Consider the following 20,372-nt stretch of genomic DNA (forward strand, 5'->3'; position numbering starts at 1 on the left):
ATATGTACATTTACCTTGAATTTATCTACTGATAGATCCACTGGAAGAAAAAAAAGATAACAATATTGGTTCCCTTAGCTGATCCTCAACTCCCCAACTCATCCGTGCCTCTCAGAGTGTAATTCTAATATGAGCTATATTTTTTACAAACAGTGATTCTTAAATGTGAACCAACTACTTTATCTAAAACTCAAAGGAAAAAAATAGCATCTGTTTCAAAGCCGGAGAAAAATTTGGCCATGTTGGAATTTTGCTACACTGGTGTACCTATACCCAACATGGTGCGTCCCTAATAGATTTCCAAGGATAGCTTTGGCTACACATTAGTTTACCATCTGGGTTGACTTTCACTTCAGTCCAGTCGCTAAGTCATGTCCGACTCTCTGCAACCCCATGGACTGCAGCACGCCAGGCCTCCCTGTCCATCACCAACTCCTGGAGTTTACTCAAACTCATGTTCATTGTGTAGGTGATGCCATCCAACCATCTCACCCTGTCGTCCCCTTCTCCTCCTGCCCTCAATCTTTCCCAGCATCAGGGTCTTTTCCAATGAGTCAGTTCTTCATATCAGGTAGCCAAAGTATTGGAGCTTCAGCATCAGTCCTTCCAATGAATATTAAGGACTGATTTCCTTTACAATGGACTGGTTGGATCTTCTTGCAGTCCAAGGGACTTGCAAGAGTCTTCTCCAACACCACAGTTCAAAAGCATCCATTCTTCGGCCCTCAGCTTTCTTTATAGTCCAACTCTCACATCCATACACGACTACTGGAAAAACCATAGCTTTGACTAGATGGACCTTTGTTGGCAAAATAATTAACACGCTGTCTAGGTTGGTCATAACTTTTCTTCCAACGAGCAAGCATCTTTTAATTTCACGCCTGCAGTCACCCTCTGCAGTGATTTTGGAGCCCCAAAAAATAAAGTCTCTCCTTGTTTTCATTTTTTCCCCATCTATTAGACACAAAGTAATGGGACCAGATGCCATGATCTTAGTTTTCTGAATGTTGCATCTTAAGCCAACTTTTTCACTCTCCTCTTTCACTTTCATTAAGAGACTCTTTAGTTCTTTGCTTCCTGCCATAAGGGTGGTGTCACCTGCATATCTCGAGGTTATTGATATTTTTCCCAGTAATCTTGATTCCAGCTTGTGCTTCATCCAGCCTGGCACTTCGCATGATGTTCTCTGCATGTAAGTTAAATAAGCAGGGTGACAATATGCAGCCTTGACGTACCCCTTTCCCGATTTGGAACCAGTCTGTTGTTTCATGTCCAGTTCTAACTGTTGTTTCTTGAACTGCATACAGATTTCTCAGGAGGCAGGTAAGGCGGTCTAGTATTCCCGTCTCTTTAAGATTTTTCCACAGTCTGTTGTGAGAATAGCTTTGACTACACACTATTTTACCATCTGGGTGGACTTTGGAACCTAACCCACACTAAATTATACTCTCTCTTACCCCCACCTTCCAAGCTTTATGGATCTCCTGTCCAAAACCAAATTTTAAAAAAAAGGACTTTACACTACACCAAACATACAAGGCCCACTCATTCAGTTGTATTTTTGAAGTAAATCTTTACAGGGAATATATGTGCAAGGCAGGGCTTCCCAGGTGGCTCAGCAGTAAAGAATCCACTTGCCAATGCAAGACTTGCAGGAGATGTGGGTTCGATCCCTGGGTAGAGGTTCCCTAGAGTAGGAAAAGGCAACCCACTTCAGTATTCTTGCCTGGAAAATTCCATGGACAGAGAAGCCTGGTGAGCTATAGTCCATGGGGTTGCAAAGACTCGGACACAATCAAGCAGCAATAGCATTATGAGCAAGTCACAATGCTAAGTACTAAACTGAAAGTATTTTTTAGCAAATAAGAAATTTGAATTCAAAAGAAGAGATAAGTAAGTACAGGAGCAATTTAAGGAAATGGAGAATGAGGGTAAATGCTCTAAGAGAAAAGAAATTAAGCACTAAGGAGTTCAAAAAAGGAAGACTAGAAAAAAGCACTGGGGAAGCTTAATTTTGATAGCAGCTACGACACTGCTCCAATACTTTGGCCACCTGATATGAAGAGCCGATACATCGGAAAAGACCCTGATGCTGGGAAAGACTGAAGGCAGGAGGAGAAAAGGGACAACAGAGGATGAGATGGTTGGATGGCACCACCGACTCAATGGACATGAGTCTGAGCAGGCTCTGGGAGATGGTAAAGGACAGAGAAGCCTGGCGTGCTGCAGTCCAAGGGGTCACATAGTGTCAGATACGACTGGGCAACTGAATAACAAGGACACTGCACTGTGAAAGGTGGTGGAAGTTTTAGATAGGTGAAGAAAAATAACCTTTAACTCAAAGTTGCCTGAAAGACAAATTTCACTCCTAAAATCAAAAATCAAAGGGGGCTTCCATTTCCAGAAATAGTGGGCTAGGTAATTGAGACCAATCCCTCACTTCTGCAACAAATAAAACTGAAAGAAGATTTTTTTTAAAATAATTCTTAAACAAATAGAAAAGCTAACAAGACAGTAAAGAATTCGTCAAAAACCCAAGACAAGGTGAAAACCAGAAACTGAGTCCAATATTCAAACTGGTTTTCATCCTGAGGATTTCTCTGATCTTGAACAAGCTACTGTTTTGGTACCCTTGGTAAGAAAAAGTCAAAAGCAGAGAGCCCAGGTAACGTGTGTGGGGTCTGATAAACACCTCTTTCTCCATCTTAATCTGGTACCCCAAAGAACTCCAGCATCAGGTAAAGGTGAACTGGTACGACAAAAAAGCAGGAATAATGGGCAACAGAAAAAGACCAAAAGACATCCAGACAGTGGAATTAACACACATAGATTACAAAACAACTATGCTTACCATGTTTAAAGAAATAAAAACCAGGCCTCAAAATTAACAGCAGAGCATAAGAAACCGTTCAAGTGGCATGGCACATTTGAAAAGAAAAAACAGAACTTCAATGACTAAAACATGCAATAAATTAATTCAAAATCACAACAGATGAGTTTAGTAACAGATTAGAAATAACTTGAGAAAATTAATAAAAACAAATTATGCAGACTGTAGTATAGAAAAGTAAAAAGAGGAAAAGGCATAAAGAAGAGAGGGGGAAAGGTCTACTTTAAATCAGTAAAGAAGGAAGATATACAACAGGGCAGAAACAGTACATGAATATAAATGACTGAGAATTTTACAGAACTCATGAAAGACACTAATCCAAAAATTTAGAAGTGTAATAGACACCAAACACACTGAACAGAAACAAATCCACAGTTGCATACATCATAAGGAAAATTCAGAAAACTAAAGACGAAATAAACTGTAAAACACATGCTACAGAAAAAGCGAAACAGGTGGTATTTGAGAATGAAGACAAAGCACCCTTCAAAAGGAGATCAATAGTGAGCACACTGAAATTGCTTAATTTACCTGCCATGAAGATATAATTACGCTGATTGAGTCTACAGCTGTACCATGCGCTTAAATCACTTCATTTACCAGATACATGGTTTTCAATTTCTGCAGCAGCAGCTTGAGTCTAATCAAAACAGTAAGATTCTTAAATGGGAACGACTGCTAACCAGGTAAAAGGTATTGATATAATTGTTACAACCACTAAGAATTTCCCCATGAGGGAAAGGCACCAAGACCCCTCTGAGAAAGATAACTGGGCAGCCTCAGCTTTCAGACCCTTACACTGTTCATCTCAAGCTCTATTTTTTAAACTGTAAAAGCTGCCTTTATCTCTACTCAATTCCTTGTATCAAAAAGGAGTCTACACACTATTTCCTTTCAAGGCGTTCAGAAGCAGTGCTTTCCAAACCATTTTTTATGGGGTCCTTGTTAACACAGCAATAAGGCAAACAGCTGAATTATCAACGAATCTTACCCAACAGCTGGTACCCAAGAGGTCACTGGGAATTCTGACCGCCAGACCTGCACTTGACTTCCTGGGTCTCACTCAAGACCTGAGTCGGACTAGCCGGGATGGGGGGCGGGTGGTCCGAGAATCTGCATTTTAAAGGGCCACAGAAGCTCTTGTTTTCTGCTAGTTTCAAAACCAGTGCTAAGAAGGAATAGGTCTCCACCTTTACCGCGATGCGCTCTGGCTTTCACCTGGGCCAGCAGCTCTCAAGACCCTTCAACCCTCAGTTAAGTTTTCTGTAAGACGAACACGCCAGTTTGATTTCCTTTACAAGAAAGTGCACTGAGCACAGAGGCTGGTACATGGAACATAATTAATGTTTCCATCCTAAACTAATTCTGTGACTCAGAAACTCGCAACCAGGCAGGCACCCCCACAACTCCGGAGTAGCCTGGAGCCGTTCCAAGACCTCTGAGATAGAGCCCACTCCTCGCTTGAAGCCTGCCACCTGGTAGAAAACGTAGAAGGGAGCCGACAAGAGACCCAACGCCCCAGGACCGCTTGAAAGGGTCGGCATCCTCTTCCACAGGACCTGGAGGCGTTCCCGCGGGCTCCCTCGGCTTCCCTCAGGCTGGGCCCCACAAGCCCCTGTCTCTGGTGACTCAGAACCCTGGGCGAGAGCGCAGACTAAGAGCAGGCCTGGCCCTAAACTTCACGTCAGACGCACCCCCCACCTCCTCAGAGAGGATGCTGGAGCCCTGGTCTCGCTGCCTGGCCAGGGCCCAGGCCGCACTCACCTACCAGCGTGCGGGAGGCGAGACCCCCTCACCTCGGCGGCGCCCACCCCAAACTGCCACCGCAAACGCCGCTCGCTCTTAAGAAAAAATAAAAAGAAGGAAAATAAAAACAGAAAGAATGAAAGCAAGAAAACAGCCTTTGCTTTGGTATTTCTTTCTACCCTTCAGGGCTTCCTTTTCCTCACCGCCACAACAAAGTTCCGCCCCTCTTCCGGCGATGTAACCCAATCCGTACCTCCCTTCCTCCCGTGGAGCCAGATGGAAATCCGGTGCCTTGAAAGCTAGCGGGAGAGACTTGATTGGGCCATTCACACTTCAGCAAGGGGATTGGCCAGCTCCCTCCAGGAGGGCGGGCCGAGTCGTGTTGTCACGTGATGTGTTTCCTGAAAGCTTATTGGATGTGAGGAAGAGGGCTTGCCACCGAGGAAGGGGCGTTTCCTAGGGGACTGAGGGAGGGCCGGGGCGGTACGAAGCGGGGGTGGGCCCAGCACGTAATGGCAGCGCCGTGGCCCCGCGTCCATCTTTACCGCTCTCTTGGACCTGTCACAAAGGAGTCGCGCCGCAGCCGCCGCCGCCCCCTCCCTCGAGTGCGCCCGAGAGCTGGAGAAAGTCAGTGCCGCAGCCCAGCCGGGAAGCCCCTAGGAACGCGAAGCGGGGGGAGTTCCAGGGCTGGGGACGTCCGTGAGGGAGGGGAACAGCCGCCTGAATCTGCGGCGGGGAGACAGGACTGGGCTCGGGGAGATTCTGAGGAGGGGGCTGGGAGCGGGTGGCATTGGGCAGAGCCCAGAAAACAGCCCGGAGGTTCTCCAGCGAGACCCGTGCTGAAGGCGCCAGGAGAGGACCCTGGAAGAGGGTGTTTCCGCTTTAGGGGTTTCTTGACCGAGGAGATTGTTGGGGGTCGCCCTTCTGCGGAGGCCGCAGCCAAAAGGGCCCAGGTGAGAGGCAGGTAGCTCCTGGGAGGCTCCTGATACATAGTGGTGCTCCTCAGGGGTGGCCAGGATAGAAGGGTAGATAGGAGGATGCTTGGGGAGGGTTTCCTTTTGTGGAGTTTGAGGTTTAGGGGGAAGGAGTGGCAGAAGACCATCCCTGGGGAGGCTTAGACGTGCCTTAGGGTCAAGAAACGCCTCAGAGAGAGCGAGAAGCTAGGAGTTAGGAGCCAGAGCTAGCGGATTTCCCTACTTCGGAGGCCCGATGTGAAAAATGAGTAAGAGCCTGGGGAGAGGGGATTTGCTGCGCGGTTCCGGGAGGAAGATCCCCCTCCCCCCCGCCCCCCCCCAAGCCATAGGAAAGCCCGGGTTGGAAATAGAGGGAAACGGGAATGGCAAGCTTTTTCCTTTGAAACATAGGAATCAGCCGTTTCTGGACATAGTGCAGGTGGAGTGGGGGGAAGTCCGTCCCACCGACACTCCGTGCGTGACTCTTGGATCAAGCTTTTGTTCTACCTGCTACCTCAGTTTCCCTGTGTTTGGGGTCGGAGACTGAGGCAGAAATGATCCACTGAGACTCTTCAGTTCTATCTTGTATAGCTGTCTGAATGAGGTTGCTCCCCCTGGAGTGTTGTACTTTGAACTTCTAAAGGTTAGAAGAGTCTATTTAATTGACTGAAGGGAGTCCCCTGGTTGGCCAGGCCCCTTACCTGCCATCTCCTCCTCCTTAACCTCCTTGGGTCTCTTCTGTAAAATAACACAGTGTGTGAAAGTGTTTTGCAGAGTACAAGCTGTGTGAAAGTATTGTGATTCTGCCATCAAAGGGGTTGCTGTTGAGGAGTGAAAGTGAAGACTCTTTCTAAACTGTGAAACAGTATGTAGATGTAAGGGATTAGCATTAATACAGTTGTTGATCACCTATGGAGTGGGGGAGTCATATTGTACTGAAAGCTTCAAGGTTTCCAGCTTTTTAGGTCATATAGTCTAAACCCATGATTTCAGCTCCTGCTTAGATGGGGGTGGAGGATGGTTTTTTCCCAGAGTTTTAATTTACTTTGAACCTCTGATGATACTGCAAGAGATAGCACTATGATATACTCTTTTCCTTCAGGAATTTTTTTTTTTTTTTCCTGACAGCTGAAATTTTCTTCCAGGCAATTTAATCTCATTATTGTAAACCACCCCCCCCCTTTCCATATATATGTATTTGTGGCCTCTTTATGTACAGGTAGTGAGTATCATGTGTTCTCCCTCAGTTTTGATTTTATAAATGAGACCTCCATTTTTTCTCCATGAATATTATGCCTTCCTGTAGTCACTCCAAACCATACATTATGAGGCACATTAGCAATGGCTTTAAAAGTTTTTTCCCACAACGGTTGTTTCTGCTTTTCACCCATGTATAGTTTGCACTTCCTGGGATGACATCTTGCTTTGTAAATCCCTCTATGAGGTTATAAGTACTGTGTCCATGTATGACATTTTCGTAATTTTGGGTTAGTTGCAATTGTTCGAGCTGGTTTAACAAATATTGAGTAATTTGTGATTTTTGAAGTTTCTTTTTTTTGCTAAACAAAAAGCTGACTTGAATTTCCTGTTTTTCTAATCTTACGTTCCATGAGTCTTTTTTGAAAAAAATCCCTGTGGTGATTCTGTGAGCTTTCTGGTTCCCAAGATACACATTGTCCAGACCTGCTGCTTTAAGTCCTGCTTTTCCATTTTCATAAACACTTCATTATTTCTGCACTTCATGATTATTTTTACTTTATTGATTATAAGAAGTGTTCCAGCATAGTCTATGTGGACTTTTTCTGCTTCATCAGCAAAATAACTTTTCACTTAGTAAATTGGCCAAGAATCAAGGGGAAATAAAAACTTAGCATTTTGTGTGAAAAGTAAAAGTCGCTCAGTTGTGTCCGACTCTTTGCGACCCCATGGACTGTAGCCTGTCAGGCTCCTCTGTCCATGAACTTCTCCAGGCCAGAATACTGGAGTGAGCAGCCACCCTTCCCTCCTCCAGGGTATCTTCCTGACCCAGGGATCGAACCTGGGTCTCCCATGTTGCAGGCAGATACTTTACCTATGTTACTTAAAATTGGAAATTTTCTGTTTTGTGGTGGAATTCTTGTAAAGTAGGATGTGACAGTCATAGGGTTGCATAAGTAAGTGAAAAGTCATTAGACACCACAGACGGGAACCACAGTGGAACCAGTAATCTATTTCAAAAGAGTTATGGAGTGGGGTAGTAAACTATATAGCTTCTCATCAAATATTTGGGCATTTTCAAAGCATTTCCGATTGAATTTGGATAGTTTTTCCTGGTATTCAAATTATAAAATTGAAAAACAGAATAGTTAAGAAATAGTGAATGCTATAACTTGGGCCACAACCTGAGGAGGAGACTTTCACAACTTTGTAGGAATGCAAATAAGTGACTATGTCCCCTTTGGTTTATCTGTTCAATACGTAAACTTTTGAAATAGTTTTCTTGCCAACCTTTATGATTAGAAAAAAGTACATATTTGTTCTATTTTACTCTCAATGTCCATTTTAAGAGGGAATGCTTGCTGGTTCAGTATGTAAAATCATTTTTTTACTGTAGATAACTATGATATATACAAGGCTAACTGAGATAGTACCTAATAAATAGTGGTGAACTCTTGGAGAACATTCCACTTTCTCCCTCTCTAAGCTTTGGAAAACTAAGAATGCATTTAGAGACAGCAGAGGATTGATACACTCCTTAAGTTTGTTAAGGAATGAACCCTGCATGTAACTTTCTTATTGCTTGAAATTATAGTTTTCAAGCATAATTTCATGGGTCTTATATACATCAAGTAGAAAGTTTTGAAATACCTTATTTGACAGGTTTATTATTACCTCAGTTTAATGTTTCAGTGTTAGTTTTTTGTTTTGTTTTTTTTTCCTTTACCCTTTCTACCTCCTAAAGAATTAAGTTTCCTTTTCTGTGCTCCTTTAATGCAATGATTCTCAGAGTATGTCTCCTATCCTGCCCCGCCTTGTTGAAAATGTGCTCTTTTTTTTTCAATTCTTATTGCTTCATAGTTGTTCATACTTACCTGCACCTAAAGGCTAGTTATTAATAATTTACCAGGTCACTAAACCATGATGTTCATGAACCAAAACTAGCATAATGTTGTCTCTGATACCTTGTTTTCCCAGAAAGCACTGTCGTGAGACACTTGGCAGCAACACAAGCTTCTTACCATGTCATGTGCAGAATAGGAATTCTTAGAATATTCAGGAAAGGTGCTTATTTGGGAGTTACCATTAGTATTGTCTTGAATTGATCTTTGTTTTTCATTGTGCTTCCTCTTTTTATTTATTTTTCATTAGCGTTACCATTATCTTCATCAACTAAGTTTATGGACTTTCGGTTAACCTTTCAACTGCATGGTCAGTGGTATATGTACCAACAATATTTTGGCTTATCATTTAAGACATGAATGTGTTGCAGTGCAGATCTAAATCCTTCATTCCCCAGTTGCCAAGGCTAATGTATATAGTCACTTAAAAACTTGCTGGTACAGATACTTGCATGTTCACTAAGTTCTTTTTCCACTGGAAAAATGGTGGAGTGAGAGGCTTCCTTCTGGTGGACCTGACACTATATGCATGGGCTTCTATGGCAGGTGCTGTATTATGGATTGTGCACTCTGTTGTCTGTGGCTGCCCTTCATCCCTTTAAGAAAAGTATGAGGGACCTTTTTTCATCTTTGCTCTGTGCCTGGCATATTAGCATTGGATTCATATTTATTGAGTGATGTGTTCTCAGCTTTTCAAAGAATACTTTTTACAGATTTTAGAATGAATTCACTTAAAATACTTATTGAGTATCTGTTAGATGGGCTACAAGTCCACGTGGTCGCAAAGAGTCGGACACACCTGAACAACTAACACTTTTTCTCTTAGGTTCCAGTAGATAAACAGTCAAGTGTGTAACTGAGTGTTTCAGACCCCATTTTAAGTGGATTTCATTGAGAAAGGTGTTGCTATCCATGCTGTTTACTTTTTGTTTGCTTTTCTTAGCAGCAAAGAGTTTTCTATAACAGAAGAATCTTTTCAGATTTGTGAATCGTGTTTGGATGACACATCTATATTATTTCCTGTTATTTGGTCTTCTGGAGGTGAAAATCCCCCATAGTATGGAGTATTACATTTGTTTTTCTCCTCTGGATGGCAGCTATCATTAGCACTTACCTCAGTTCTTCCTTAGCGTTTCCTTTTTGGGTCCAAGGCAAATTTTTCAGCCTTTAAGACCAGGCAGGATTATTCATTTCTCCTTATTTTTTTTCACCTCTCTCCTTTTTACTGTCATTTGCTTTTGGTAATCCCTTACTCTGTCCTACCCTAAGTACTCCTCCAACAGTTCAACCAAAAAAATTGTCTACTTTTCCCTCAAAAATGCACTTTCTTAAGCCAACCTCAGTGCACAAGAGAAGTATTAGAATCATTCAGTGCTTTTCCCAGACAACTTGAAAGTTACAATCCAGCGGATAAGAATACCTTATGTGACTTAAACCTCAAGTGCCCAGTGCCACTGCAGACAAATAGTTTTCAACACCTGAGTGGCATGTAAAAATATCAGAGCTGCCCTTCCTTTTGGGGGAAAAGTGAAGTGCCAACCAAATATTTCACAATCTTTCCCTTCCCTTTCCTCTGAGATATCTTAGATTCTAGAGGCAAAACATGCCCTTGTTAAAATGTCCTCAGGTGGTTTATGTTTCAAATGGCAAGTGTACTCTTGATATACAATACATCTTTCTTACCTATTTATTTTGCTACCAAATAATCTCGTTGACCTCCAAGTTTTACATATTGACCTCCCATTTAAACACAAGAAAATTGTGGTCTTTGGAGTGTCCAGCAGGATATTTTAAAAGCAAATGTATGGGGTAAGCTTCCCTATCTTGATAGGGTTATACAGGTATATGCAGTAGACAGAGTTCAGCACCTACATGCTTAAGAACTGTACATTTTATGTAAATGTAACCTGAAAACATATTGAAGCCAGTTAGTGATATACATGCTGATTTTTTTAAGGGGGAAGTACATAGATGCCTTTGAAATGCATCAAGAAAAAAAAAGGTGGATTGATGATGGATAAAGGTGTATACAGATGTGATAAAGCAAGTACAGTAAAATGTAAATAGTAGAATCCAGGTGGTGGGTATATAGGTATACACTGTAAAATCCTACTTTGCTGTATGTTTGAAATTTTTCATAATGAAATATTGGAAGAGCATAGTAAACATGACACTAGAAGCTATCACTTGTAAATGCATTCACTGTCTTAGGAGAAAATTCCAAAACAGTGTTTAAGAAGAGAAAATCATTAAGATTTCCAGTGTATTATATGTTGTTATTGTTCATGCTGTACAATTTAGCCTCTGTGGGGTGGACTGGAAAAAAGCGCTGCATTCACTATTTTGGAACAATAAGGTGAAAATGACAGCAATAGTAATTTTATGCCCAAAGTTTGGTTTTTCTTCCTTCATTTAACCAGCCTCTCCTTTCTTGGCAGCATAGTCCTGAGATTTTATTTTTCAGAGAAAAGAAAATGTTCTTAAAGTCACTAAGCTGTATTATGATTGAATTCAAGCAAATATTTGAATAGATGAATCATTGATTCCTGGACCATTGTTAGAGAGGGTTAGACCAGTTGGCAGATGTCTTTGTGGTGAGCTGTTTATGATGGTAGAGGTCTGTATTTTGAGTACCAGCCCTCACTGCTTTAACACTAACCTTACTGAGAGCCCAAGTTTGATTTTTTTCCCCCTCTCAGAGCAGCTTTAAAATATATAAAATGGAGAATAAGTCATAAATGATACTGAGATGGAAAGAATAGCCTTTATTTTCTTTTTTTCAAAGGGGAGGATAAAAAGAATACTGCACTTCAGAGAAGTAGATTTGCAAAGGAAATGTTTGATTGTAATTAGGTCCTTTCAGCAAAATGGTTATGAACACTGAGATGATTTTAAAAGCATTACCATTTAGATGGTAGGAGAAGTATTTCTACTAAGTAATGGCATCCAGTGCCATTTCATCTATCAGAAAATAATTTCATCCATCATGAAATCAGTTGATGGTTGCCACAGTTGCAGATCTGATAGTTGTATATATTTAAATTATATTACTAGATTTTTTGTTTTGTTTCAAAACTAACTTGACCATCTAATGCTGCTGCTGCTGCTGCTAAGTCGCTTCAGTCGTGTCCAACTCTGTGCGACCCCATAGACGGCAGCCCATCAGGCTGCCCTGTCCCTGAGATTCTCCAGGCAAGAATACTGGAGTGGGTTGCCATTTCCTTCTCCAGTGCATGAAAGTGAAAAGTGAAAGTGAAGTTGCTCAGTCATGTCCAACTCCCAGCGACCTAAGTAGTCTTAAAAGTTAAGGTGAAGTATGTCAGATCAGATCAGTCACTCAGTCGTGTCCGACTCTTTGCGACCCCATGAATCGCAGCATGCCACGCCTCCCTGTCCATCACCAACTCCCGGAGTTGACTCAGACTCACGTCCATAGAGTCAGTGATGCCATCCAGCCATCTCATCCTCTCTCGTCCCCTTCTCCTCTTGCCCCCAATCCCTCCCAGCATCAGAGTCTTTTCCAATGAGTCAACTCTTCACATGAGGTGGCCAAAGTACTGGAGTTTCAGCTTTAGCATCATTCCTTCCAAAGAAATCCCAGGGCTGATCTCCTTCAGAATGGACTGGTTGGATCTCCTTGCAGTCCAGGGGACTCTCAAGAGTCTTCTCCAACACCACAGTTCAAAAGCATCAATTCTTCGGCGCTCAGCCTTCTTCACAGTCCAACTCTCACATCCATACATGACCACAGGAAAAACCATAGCCTTGACTAGACGGACCTTTGTTGGCAAAGTAATGTCTCTGCTTTTGAATGTGCTATCTAGGTCGGTCATAACTTTCCTTCCAAGGAGCAAGCATCTTTTAATTTCATGGCTGCAGTCACCATCTGCAGTGATTTGGGAGCCCAGAAAAATAAAGTCTGACACTGTTTCCACTGTTTCCCCATCTATTTCCCATGAAGTGATGGGACCGGATGCCATGATCTTCGTTTTCTGAATGTTGAGCTTTAAGCCAACTTTTTCACTCTCCACTTTCACCTTCATCAAGAGGCTTTTTAGTTCCTCTTCACTTTCTGCCATAAGGGTGGTGTCATCAGTGTGTTGCCTTTACATAATCTCTAGTCTTACTCATTTTTCCATCCCATGACATCTGTCAGGCCTTGAATAACATTACCCATAAGCAGCGTACCATCGTGGTTCAGTATGATGCTTCATAGGGGGCTGTGGTGGGAAGTACAGGGGACTGCTTCCTCCATTGTGTTGACATGTACTGTACATCATCCATACTAGATGTAACTATATTCTGGTGGGTTTTTGACTGACTTCTCCAAAAGAGTATAGTCAAAGATAGCCTCAGTTCATTTCTCTGGAAAAGGAGATTCACTTTTTAGACCCCAGAAGAATCACTCTTTAGTGTTCCCAGTTTGTTCCTTCACTCAGGCAGGAGGTCCTGTGTACAGTCCCAGTTTTTGTGTTAGGTTCCATAGCACAGTGATTTCCAGACATGGCCACCATCAGAATCATCTGAGGAGCCTTTAAGAAAAACACATCCTAGAAATTCAGATGCTGCCTATTTGGAGTAGAACCAGGACTTGGTATTTTAAGAGGCACCTAAGTAATTTTAATGCCCATCACCTTTGGGGTTGATTGTTAAGCTACATTCTTTTCCAAGGTTTTTTTCCCAAAATATACAGATAAATAAACATCGTTTCAGTGCAGTGTAGATGACTTCTATAAAAGGTGAGTTTGTTAGTTATCTTAGTCCTCATAATTAAGACAGGTCTTATTCCTAGCCCCCAACTCCCAGATTATTTGGTTACTTCTGATTAGCTGTGTATGCATTTGATAATAACATCTTGCATGTGGGGATCCTTTTAAGTGTTGGGCACCATGCCGTGTTTTACAGGTACTGTTCCAAGTAGTCCTCACAGAACTACTGTGAGGTGTAAGAACTGTTACTATCTTCCATGTTTTGAAGTGTGTCAGTAGTCAGCGTAATTAGAATGCATAGCTGTAAGTATTGCAGGGCTGGGACCTGCGCCCGGACTGACTGCAAAACCTGTGCCCTGTACTGTAGGTGGCCTCTGGTGTCCTGTATGAGATGGTAGACTGAATGTTGCTGTCTTAAAACAATGATCTGTAGAAAGTGAACCACATAATGCTTTTTGGAATGAGATAAAACAGGGCTGTATAAAGTGTGATTGTTTAGCTTCACCACTCAGTCCTTTGCCTAAAGTATTCACAGTTTAGTCTCTGAGAAGTGTCGTGAGTGATGCTTTTCCAGATGAAAAGCTATCCATGTTTTAGTCCTGAATAAATCTGAAAGATCATACACTATGTTCACTTAATTGTCCTGCTTTTGGCTTTAACCTTCAAGAGCACTCGGTATGCTCATTTAAAGATCATGGCTAAAAAATTTGAAGATAACAGCTCTTTATTTTTTTTTCCTTGTTTGTTTCATAGTCTTTCCTTTGAAATGCCTCATGGCTTCTCCCACCTAATTAACTTCTTTGCACCTGGTCTTTATAGCTAGTTCTTAAAAAAACAAAGTCTTTGGTTTTAAAATATTGAAAATATAATCTTTTTTTTTTTTACATTTCCTTCCCTTAACAAATTTTATAGCTGACATCATTTTCTAGGGCATTTAAAGAAACTGACTCTTTTGGAAGAAATTGACCTGAACTATACTTCAGTTCAATTTGGGAATAGGAAAAAAAAAAAAAAAATCACCACATATAATTCTTCCAAATTAGTCAGATTTTTAGAAATACCGATACCCATTTCTTCCATTTGCTTTGAAATGTACTAAATAGAAATGTGCATGAATTATTCTACATTCAGTTTAAGCCTTAGCAAAAATAATTTGGATGGAATAAAGTTTAAGAATTTGAGATCCAACAAACTTCTTATTTTCCTTATATATTTATTTTTAAATTAAAATTTTTTATCCTTTTGGAATTTTCAAATATGGGGAGGAATCTTGTGATTGTGATAGGAATCTCAGTCCCTCTACTTGGATAGTTAATTCATCACATCACATGTGTATCATGACTCATACTTTACCACTGGTTTTCCATGTCTACAAACGTCTTTTTAATCCACTGCTTTCCTCACAATCACTCCCATCCTTGCAGTGATGGGAATGGTATGGTATTACTTGCACTCTTTGCTGGTTTAGAGTGTGTTCTCTTTTATTTATTTTGTTATTTATTTATTTATGTTTGGTCACATCGCACACCTTGTAGTATCTATTTCCTGACTAGGGATTGCACCTGGGCCACAGCAGTGAAAGCACTGAATCCTAACTGCTAGACTATCAGGGAACTCTCACTGTGTTCTCTTTTAAAAGGTTATTTTCAGCCGAATCCATGCATCACTCTCCTACCTATGCTTCAGTCACATCCTTTACAGTACAATCTCCAAATTTTGAAGATGGCCTGACTCTTTTGGAAGAACCAAGAACATCTGTGGTCTTATACTTGGCTCAGCTGTTGCTGTCTTGGTACTCTGGAGGGAGATAATGTCTATCCATTGCCTCTCCTCTCCCCTTCTTCCCCTCCCCTGCCCCTCCCCCTCTCTCTACATATTACATTAGATTAAGTATTATATATATAAAGAATTTTTATCTCCATCTACTTTTTTCCTTCCATTTTTTTCTTATGAGTAGTAATTAAACTGGGCAAATATTTGAAAGAATTTGCTGCAAATCTGTCCAAAATAACAGAAACAAGTTTTCTCTTGCTTCTAATCCCACCAAGTTATTTTATTAATATTTATATCTATCCCGAAGCCATTGCTCAAGATAGGATTTATTTGTAAATAGCAAATGTTGCATAGAGACTCCATACCAGTCTCTAATCCTTATGTGTCTGTTAGTGTCCTTACAGGTCCTGGTCTTCAAGTCTCCACATGATTTTGTTTTCATCCTTTGCTACTGTGTTAAGTCTCCTGCTTCCAAATCTTTACTTCCTTTTACACCTAACCAGATTTTCTCAACTTAATGAAGGGCTGACTCTATCATTAGGCTTTTTTTTTTTTTTTTTAATGATAAACATGCTGTGTGGGATGAGAATGGCCATCCACAAATTTCTGGAGGGTGGGGACTGTATCTTGTTCTTTATTCTCCCAGTGCTAACCTGGTGCCTGGTAGCCTGGTGCTTAGTATTTTCAGACCAAGATCATTCAGTTCAGTTCAGTCGCTCAGTCGTGTCCGACTTTTTGCGACCCCATGAATCGCAGCACGCCAGGCCTCCCTGTCCATCACCAACTCCCGGAGTTCACTCAGACTCACGTCCATGGAGTCATTGGTGCTTCCCTATTCTTAACCTTGCAGCAGACATGTGCAGCAAGCTTATCATTGTGAAAAATGTAACCTTGTGATATATATTGACCTTCCCCCAAAGTCTTGCTTTCATAAAGGAAAAACTTTGTAACTACTTGTGTTATCTCTGTGAATTCTCAAGTGTCCTCCAAATGGGAAATCTATGCAGTTTGGTCATTTAAAGGGAACACTGAACACTCTATCCTTGTATTATTCTTGTTATCAAGTGGGTGCTATCACATTGTATCATAACTTTTTTTAAACAACAGACATTTATAATTAGATATTTTATTTGAAATATATTAAATTTTCTCATACACTCAAAAAATACAGTGTTTTTTTTTTTAATCCACAAAAGGAGCCCTTAAAGCAATTGCATACATTCTTCTAATGTATTTCTATATGGATAGAAACATACATTAAAAAAAAATCTATTGTAACGCCTGTAGTTTACAAGGATGTGGTTTAGCAACCAACTTTATACTGTAATGATGAAAAGAAATCACTGGTTGTTAATTCTTACATAAAGACATCTCTTTGCATCAGAAGCCTATAAAAATAACCAAAGATGATTCTTCACTGTAGTCCTAATATCTATAAAATCAAACTAGGAAAGTTTGAGTAATTGAGTAGCCAAGAAACCTTTGACTCATTTTCCTTTTCTCTTTTAGAACTGCCACTGGATGACCAGGATTCCTTATAATTGATAATGTTGGAGATCAACTCTGCAACTTTCTTCAGCATTCAGTTGTTAAAAACAAATAGGATGCAAGTTCCTCAACTCCAGATTATGAAAACAGTACTTGGAAAACTGAAAACTATCTAAATGATTGTCTTTGGTTGGGCCGTGTTCTTAGCAAGCAGAAGCCTTGGCCAGGGTCTGCTGTTGACTCTTGAGGAGCACATAGCCCGCTTCCTGGGGACTAGAGGTGCCACTGCGACCATGGGCAATTCCTGTATCTGCCGAGACGACAGTGGAGCAGAAGACAGTGTTGACACCCAGCAGCAACAGGCCGATAACAGCGCAGTACCCACCACTGACATGAGGAGCCAGCCCCGGGACCCTGTTCGGCCACCAAGGAGAGGCCGAGGACCTCATGAGCCAAGGAGAAAAAAACAAAACGTAGATGGGCTAGTGCTGGACACACTGGCAGTCATACGGACTCTTGTAGATAAGTAAGTATCTGGCTCATGATCACCTCCTATCTAATGAAAAGCCTTATGCCAGGAATCATAACTCTTGGACTCCTTCAGTGCATTAAGATATATCTGCCAAGCCTCATTACTCATAGGGGGAGACTATTTCATTTCTCATGAGAGTAAATTATAAGGTTTGATCATTTTACTTGCTAATATCTACTGCAGTCTGGAAATGTCTAAACATTTCTGTAGCAGAATACACCTATGAAAGCTTTGATCTCTATTGGGGAATGTAGTCAATATAGAGTGAGTTTGTGTTGAAACCTACAAGAGGAAATGGTTTTGTGAAGACTCACTCTTATCTTGCTTGGCTATCTGCTGTACTAACTGGAGATTCAAGATAAGTTGTTTTACCAAGAACATTCAGTTCAGTCGCTCAGTCATGTCCGATTCTTTGCGACCCCACGGTACCAAGAATGTAACTGCACACAACTTTTGTTGGCAATGAAAGGACGTAGGTCAAGGAGAGTTTCTATCCTCCTCCCTCTTTTACCTCTTATATCCCTTAGATGACGCTCCTAGATCCATTTGGGAAACTTGGAAATTGAAAGAAACGGCAGGACACACCTGCACCCTGTTTTGTTTCTTCCCCTGCTTTGTCTAAGTGCAAAATCCCAGGTTGAATAACTGAGATTAAAGGGCATTGTTCAAGTTGAAAGAAGTACTTTAACTCAACCGTATAGCACAGAAAGTAGCAGTAAGTTTTAGAACTGTAGTGAACAAAGGTTCAGATTCTGGCCCAGCCCCTTGACTAGCTACATGACACTGAGCAAATCACTTCTTTAAGCCTCAGGTTCCTCATCTATGAAAAGAAAATAATACCTTTCTGACAAGGATTATCATGAGAAAATATATATAAATCATCTAGTAAGGTGGCGCTAGTGGTAAAGAATCCACCTGCCTATACAGGAGACACAAGAGACGCAGGTTCTATACCTGTGTCAGGGAGATCCCCTGGAGAAGGAAATGGCAACCCACTCCAGTATTCTTGGCTGGAGAATTCCATGGACAGAGGAGCCTGGTGGGCTGCAGTCCATGGTTCAAAAAGAGTCAGGACGTGGCTGAGCACAGATACAAATGGTGCCTTGTACACAACATGTCCTCAATAGAGGATAGATTTTTTTTTTTTTTAAGTTCTGTCTGGGTTCTTTTTGCTTCAGGGTCTGCCAGTATATTTAAGTATCTAAATATTGATAATCACATTTATGAGAAAACAGTTTTGTTTAGTTCCTGAAAAATGATAGCATAAAGCAAGATATACCTGTGCATATTATTTTGAGGGGTTTTTTTTGTCCTCATAGAAATAAATTTATTTTACACATTTTCTTTCTGCTATAGAGCATGCTAGGAAATATTCTTACAAATATGCTCCGTAACCATCTCAGAAAGGCCTTTCTAAGTTTATTAAAACCTGCCTTTGAAGTAGTTCTGGTATCTGAATTTAATATCATTTTAATATGTTTATAGGAAATATATTTAATATAAATCTATGCCATATACATCATCTAAATTCAAGCAGAGGTCTAGAAACTGTTATGTAAAGTTTTTTCATGGTGACATTTAAAGCATGCTGTGAATTGTAATGAAAAATTGTCCTTCCCAAATAAGGAAGTAAACCACAGCAGTCTTATTTAAGCCCATTGGGAAAACAGGTACAGAATAGACTTCGACATATTTTTTATAGGGTGGTTAAGAGAGTGTAGGGGCAAAGCAGGAGCTTTATTTCTAAGCTTCAGAACAGTATTACACATTATAAGTGGACTTATGAGGCAAGTAGTGTACACTTGAATAATAGGGTAACTTTTACCTTAAACCTGTTTTTACTGAATTACAGTGAAAACTCTTCTGAAAATGGAAAAATTTGGCAGAACAACTATAAAGGGACATGTTGGAGAACATAATGGCAAAATCAGGTTCAGAGAGTTTGTAAACATAGTTACAGAGCTTTTTTTTTTTTTAAGAAACTGCTATAGAGAAAAGAATTTGCTAACCTACAAAGTTTATAAGGCTATTAAAACTAAACTTCAAAGACAAGTCAGATGGGCTAAGTAAGAATATGTGTAAAAGGATGTATGCAGATATCACATTTATAAAGCAATCTTAATATTTATTGTTGTCCTCTTGTTACTTACAAGAGAATGACCTTGATTTGAGAGGACAGCATGGTTTCTAATGGCATAATGAGAGCGTTGCTATAGGAAATACACTTGAAATATATACTTAATTTAAAAATCATTCTGAAGTTCAACTCTTTTGCTTTTTTTTCTTGGTATTATATCCTCAGATTGCTGATGACTTATTCTCATGACTTTGGAATTTTAATTTGCAGGCTCCTCTCGATGGAAGTTTTTTCTGTGTGTGTGTGTGTGTGTGTGTGTGTGTTCTCTCTCTTTTTCTCCCTTTCTCTCTGTTACTTTTGTTGTTTCCATCTGGGGCCCAGGGGCCTTCTGTCTACAACTGAACCTAAAAGTGGTGGTTCTGAGGTCCCTCCCCACTCTAGGAAGCCCAGGTCCTGCTGCCTGGCTTTCTCTGCCTTTTTCTGTCACTGGAGACTTGCAACTTTATGTCAGCTGCAGCTCAGGCTACTATTTAGAGCTTTTCAACTCCTTTCACTGAGAGGGGAATGCTGTTCCCACTTGATTTGGTAAATCTGCTCCATCCTTTGCAACAGTGGGGCTTTGGTCCCCTTTACCTGCCTTGCAGACGTAAAGCTCCTGGTGACCTCTGTCTAGTTCCTGGCCCAGAGCTTAGTGATCTTATGGTTTTAGCATTTGCCTCCCGCCACAAGTTCCTGCTCTGTTTCTATTCCACAAAGAATTTTTGTCATCTTCTTTTTTTATATATAATATTTATGTTTTATTTGTTTGGCTGCATTGGGTCTTAGTTGTTTCGGCCCACGGGCTTAGTTGCCCAGTGGCATGTGGGCTCTTAGTTCCCCAACTGGGAATCAAACCCACAGCCCCTGCACTGCAAGGTGGATTCTTAACCTCTGGACCACTAGGGAGGTCTTTATATTGTTTGTTTGAGGGTAGGGATGTGTGTGTCCTTTAAGTGTGTCTGTATAGAATTCAGGTACTCATATTCCTTACTGGTCACTGACCTTGTCATTTTTATTATTTTGCCCTTCCCTAATCACAATGTCCCTTTTTACCTCCCACGTCCAAA

General features: G+C 41.0%; 2 protein-coding genes across 5 annotated transcripts in view; one reads left to right on the forward strand and one right to left on the reverse strand.

Annotated features, from left to right (window-relative positions):
* PSME3IP1 (proteasome activator subunit 3 interacting protein 1) overlaps positions 1-20,372 on the reverse strand; it is a 348,568-nt gene that overhangs the window by 35,551 nt on the left and 292,645 nt on the right. Inside the window, exon 2 of one of the 3 annotated variants that reach the window (XM_055553909.1) lies at positions 4,840-4,904. The gene's annotated coding sequence lies outside the window, so the exon portion shown is untranslated. The other 2 variants (XM_055553911.1, XM_055553910.1) reach the window with 2 other exon arrangements.
* RSPRY1 (ring finger and SPRY domain containing 1) overlaps positions 5,075-20,372 on the forward strand; it is a 37,198-nt gene continuing 21,900 nt past the window's right edge. Inside the window, exons 1-2 of one of the 2 annotated variants that reach the window (XM_055553884.1) lie at positions 5,075-5,263; positions 16,679-17,183. In XM_055553884.1, coding sequence (XP_055409859.1) covers positions 16,834-17,183 — 350 coding nt within the window. In that variant the 5' untranslated portion in view covers positions 5,075-5,263; positions 16,679-16,833. Of the gene's footprint in view, positions 5,264-5,572; positions 5,590-16,678; positions 17,184-20,372 lie in introns of those variants that run through there. The other variant, XM_055553886.1, reaches the window with a different exon arrangement.

Source organism: Bubalus kerabau, chromosome 17, assembly GCF_029407905.1.
Source record: "Bubalus kerabau isolate K-KA32 ecotype Philippines breed swamp buffalo chromosome 17, PCC_UOA_SB_1v2, whole genome shotgun sequence".
In the NCBI taxonomy this organism is placed as follows: Eukaryota; Metazoa; Chordata; class Mammalia; order Artiodactyla; family Bovidae; genus Bubalus; species Bubalus kerabau.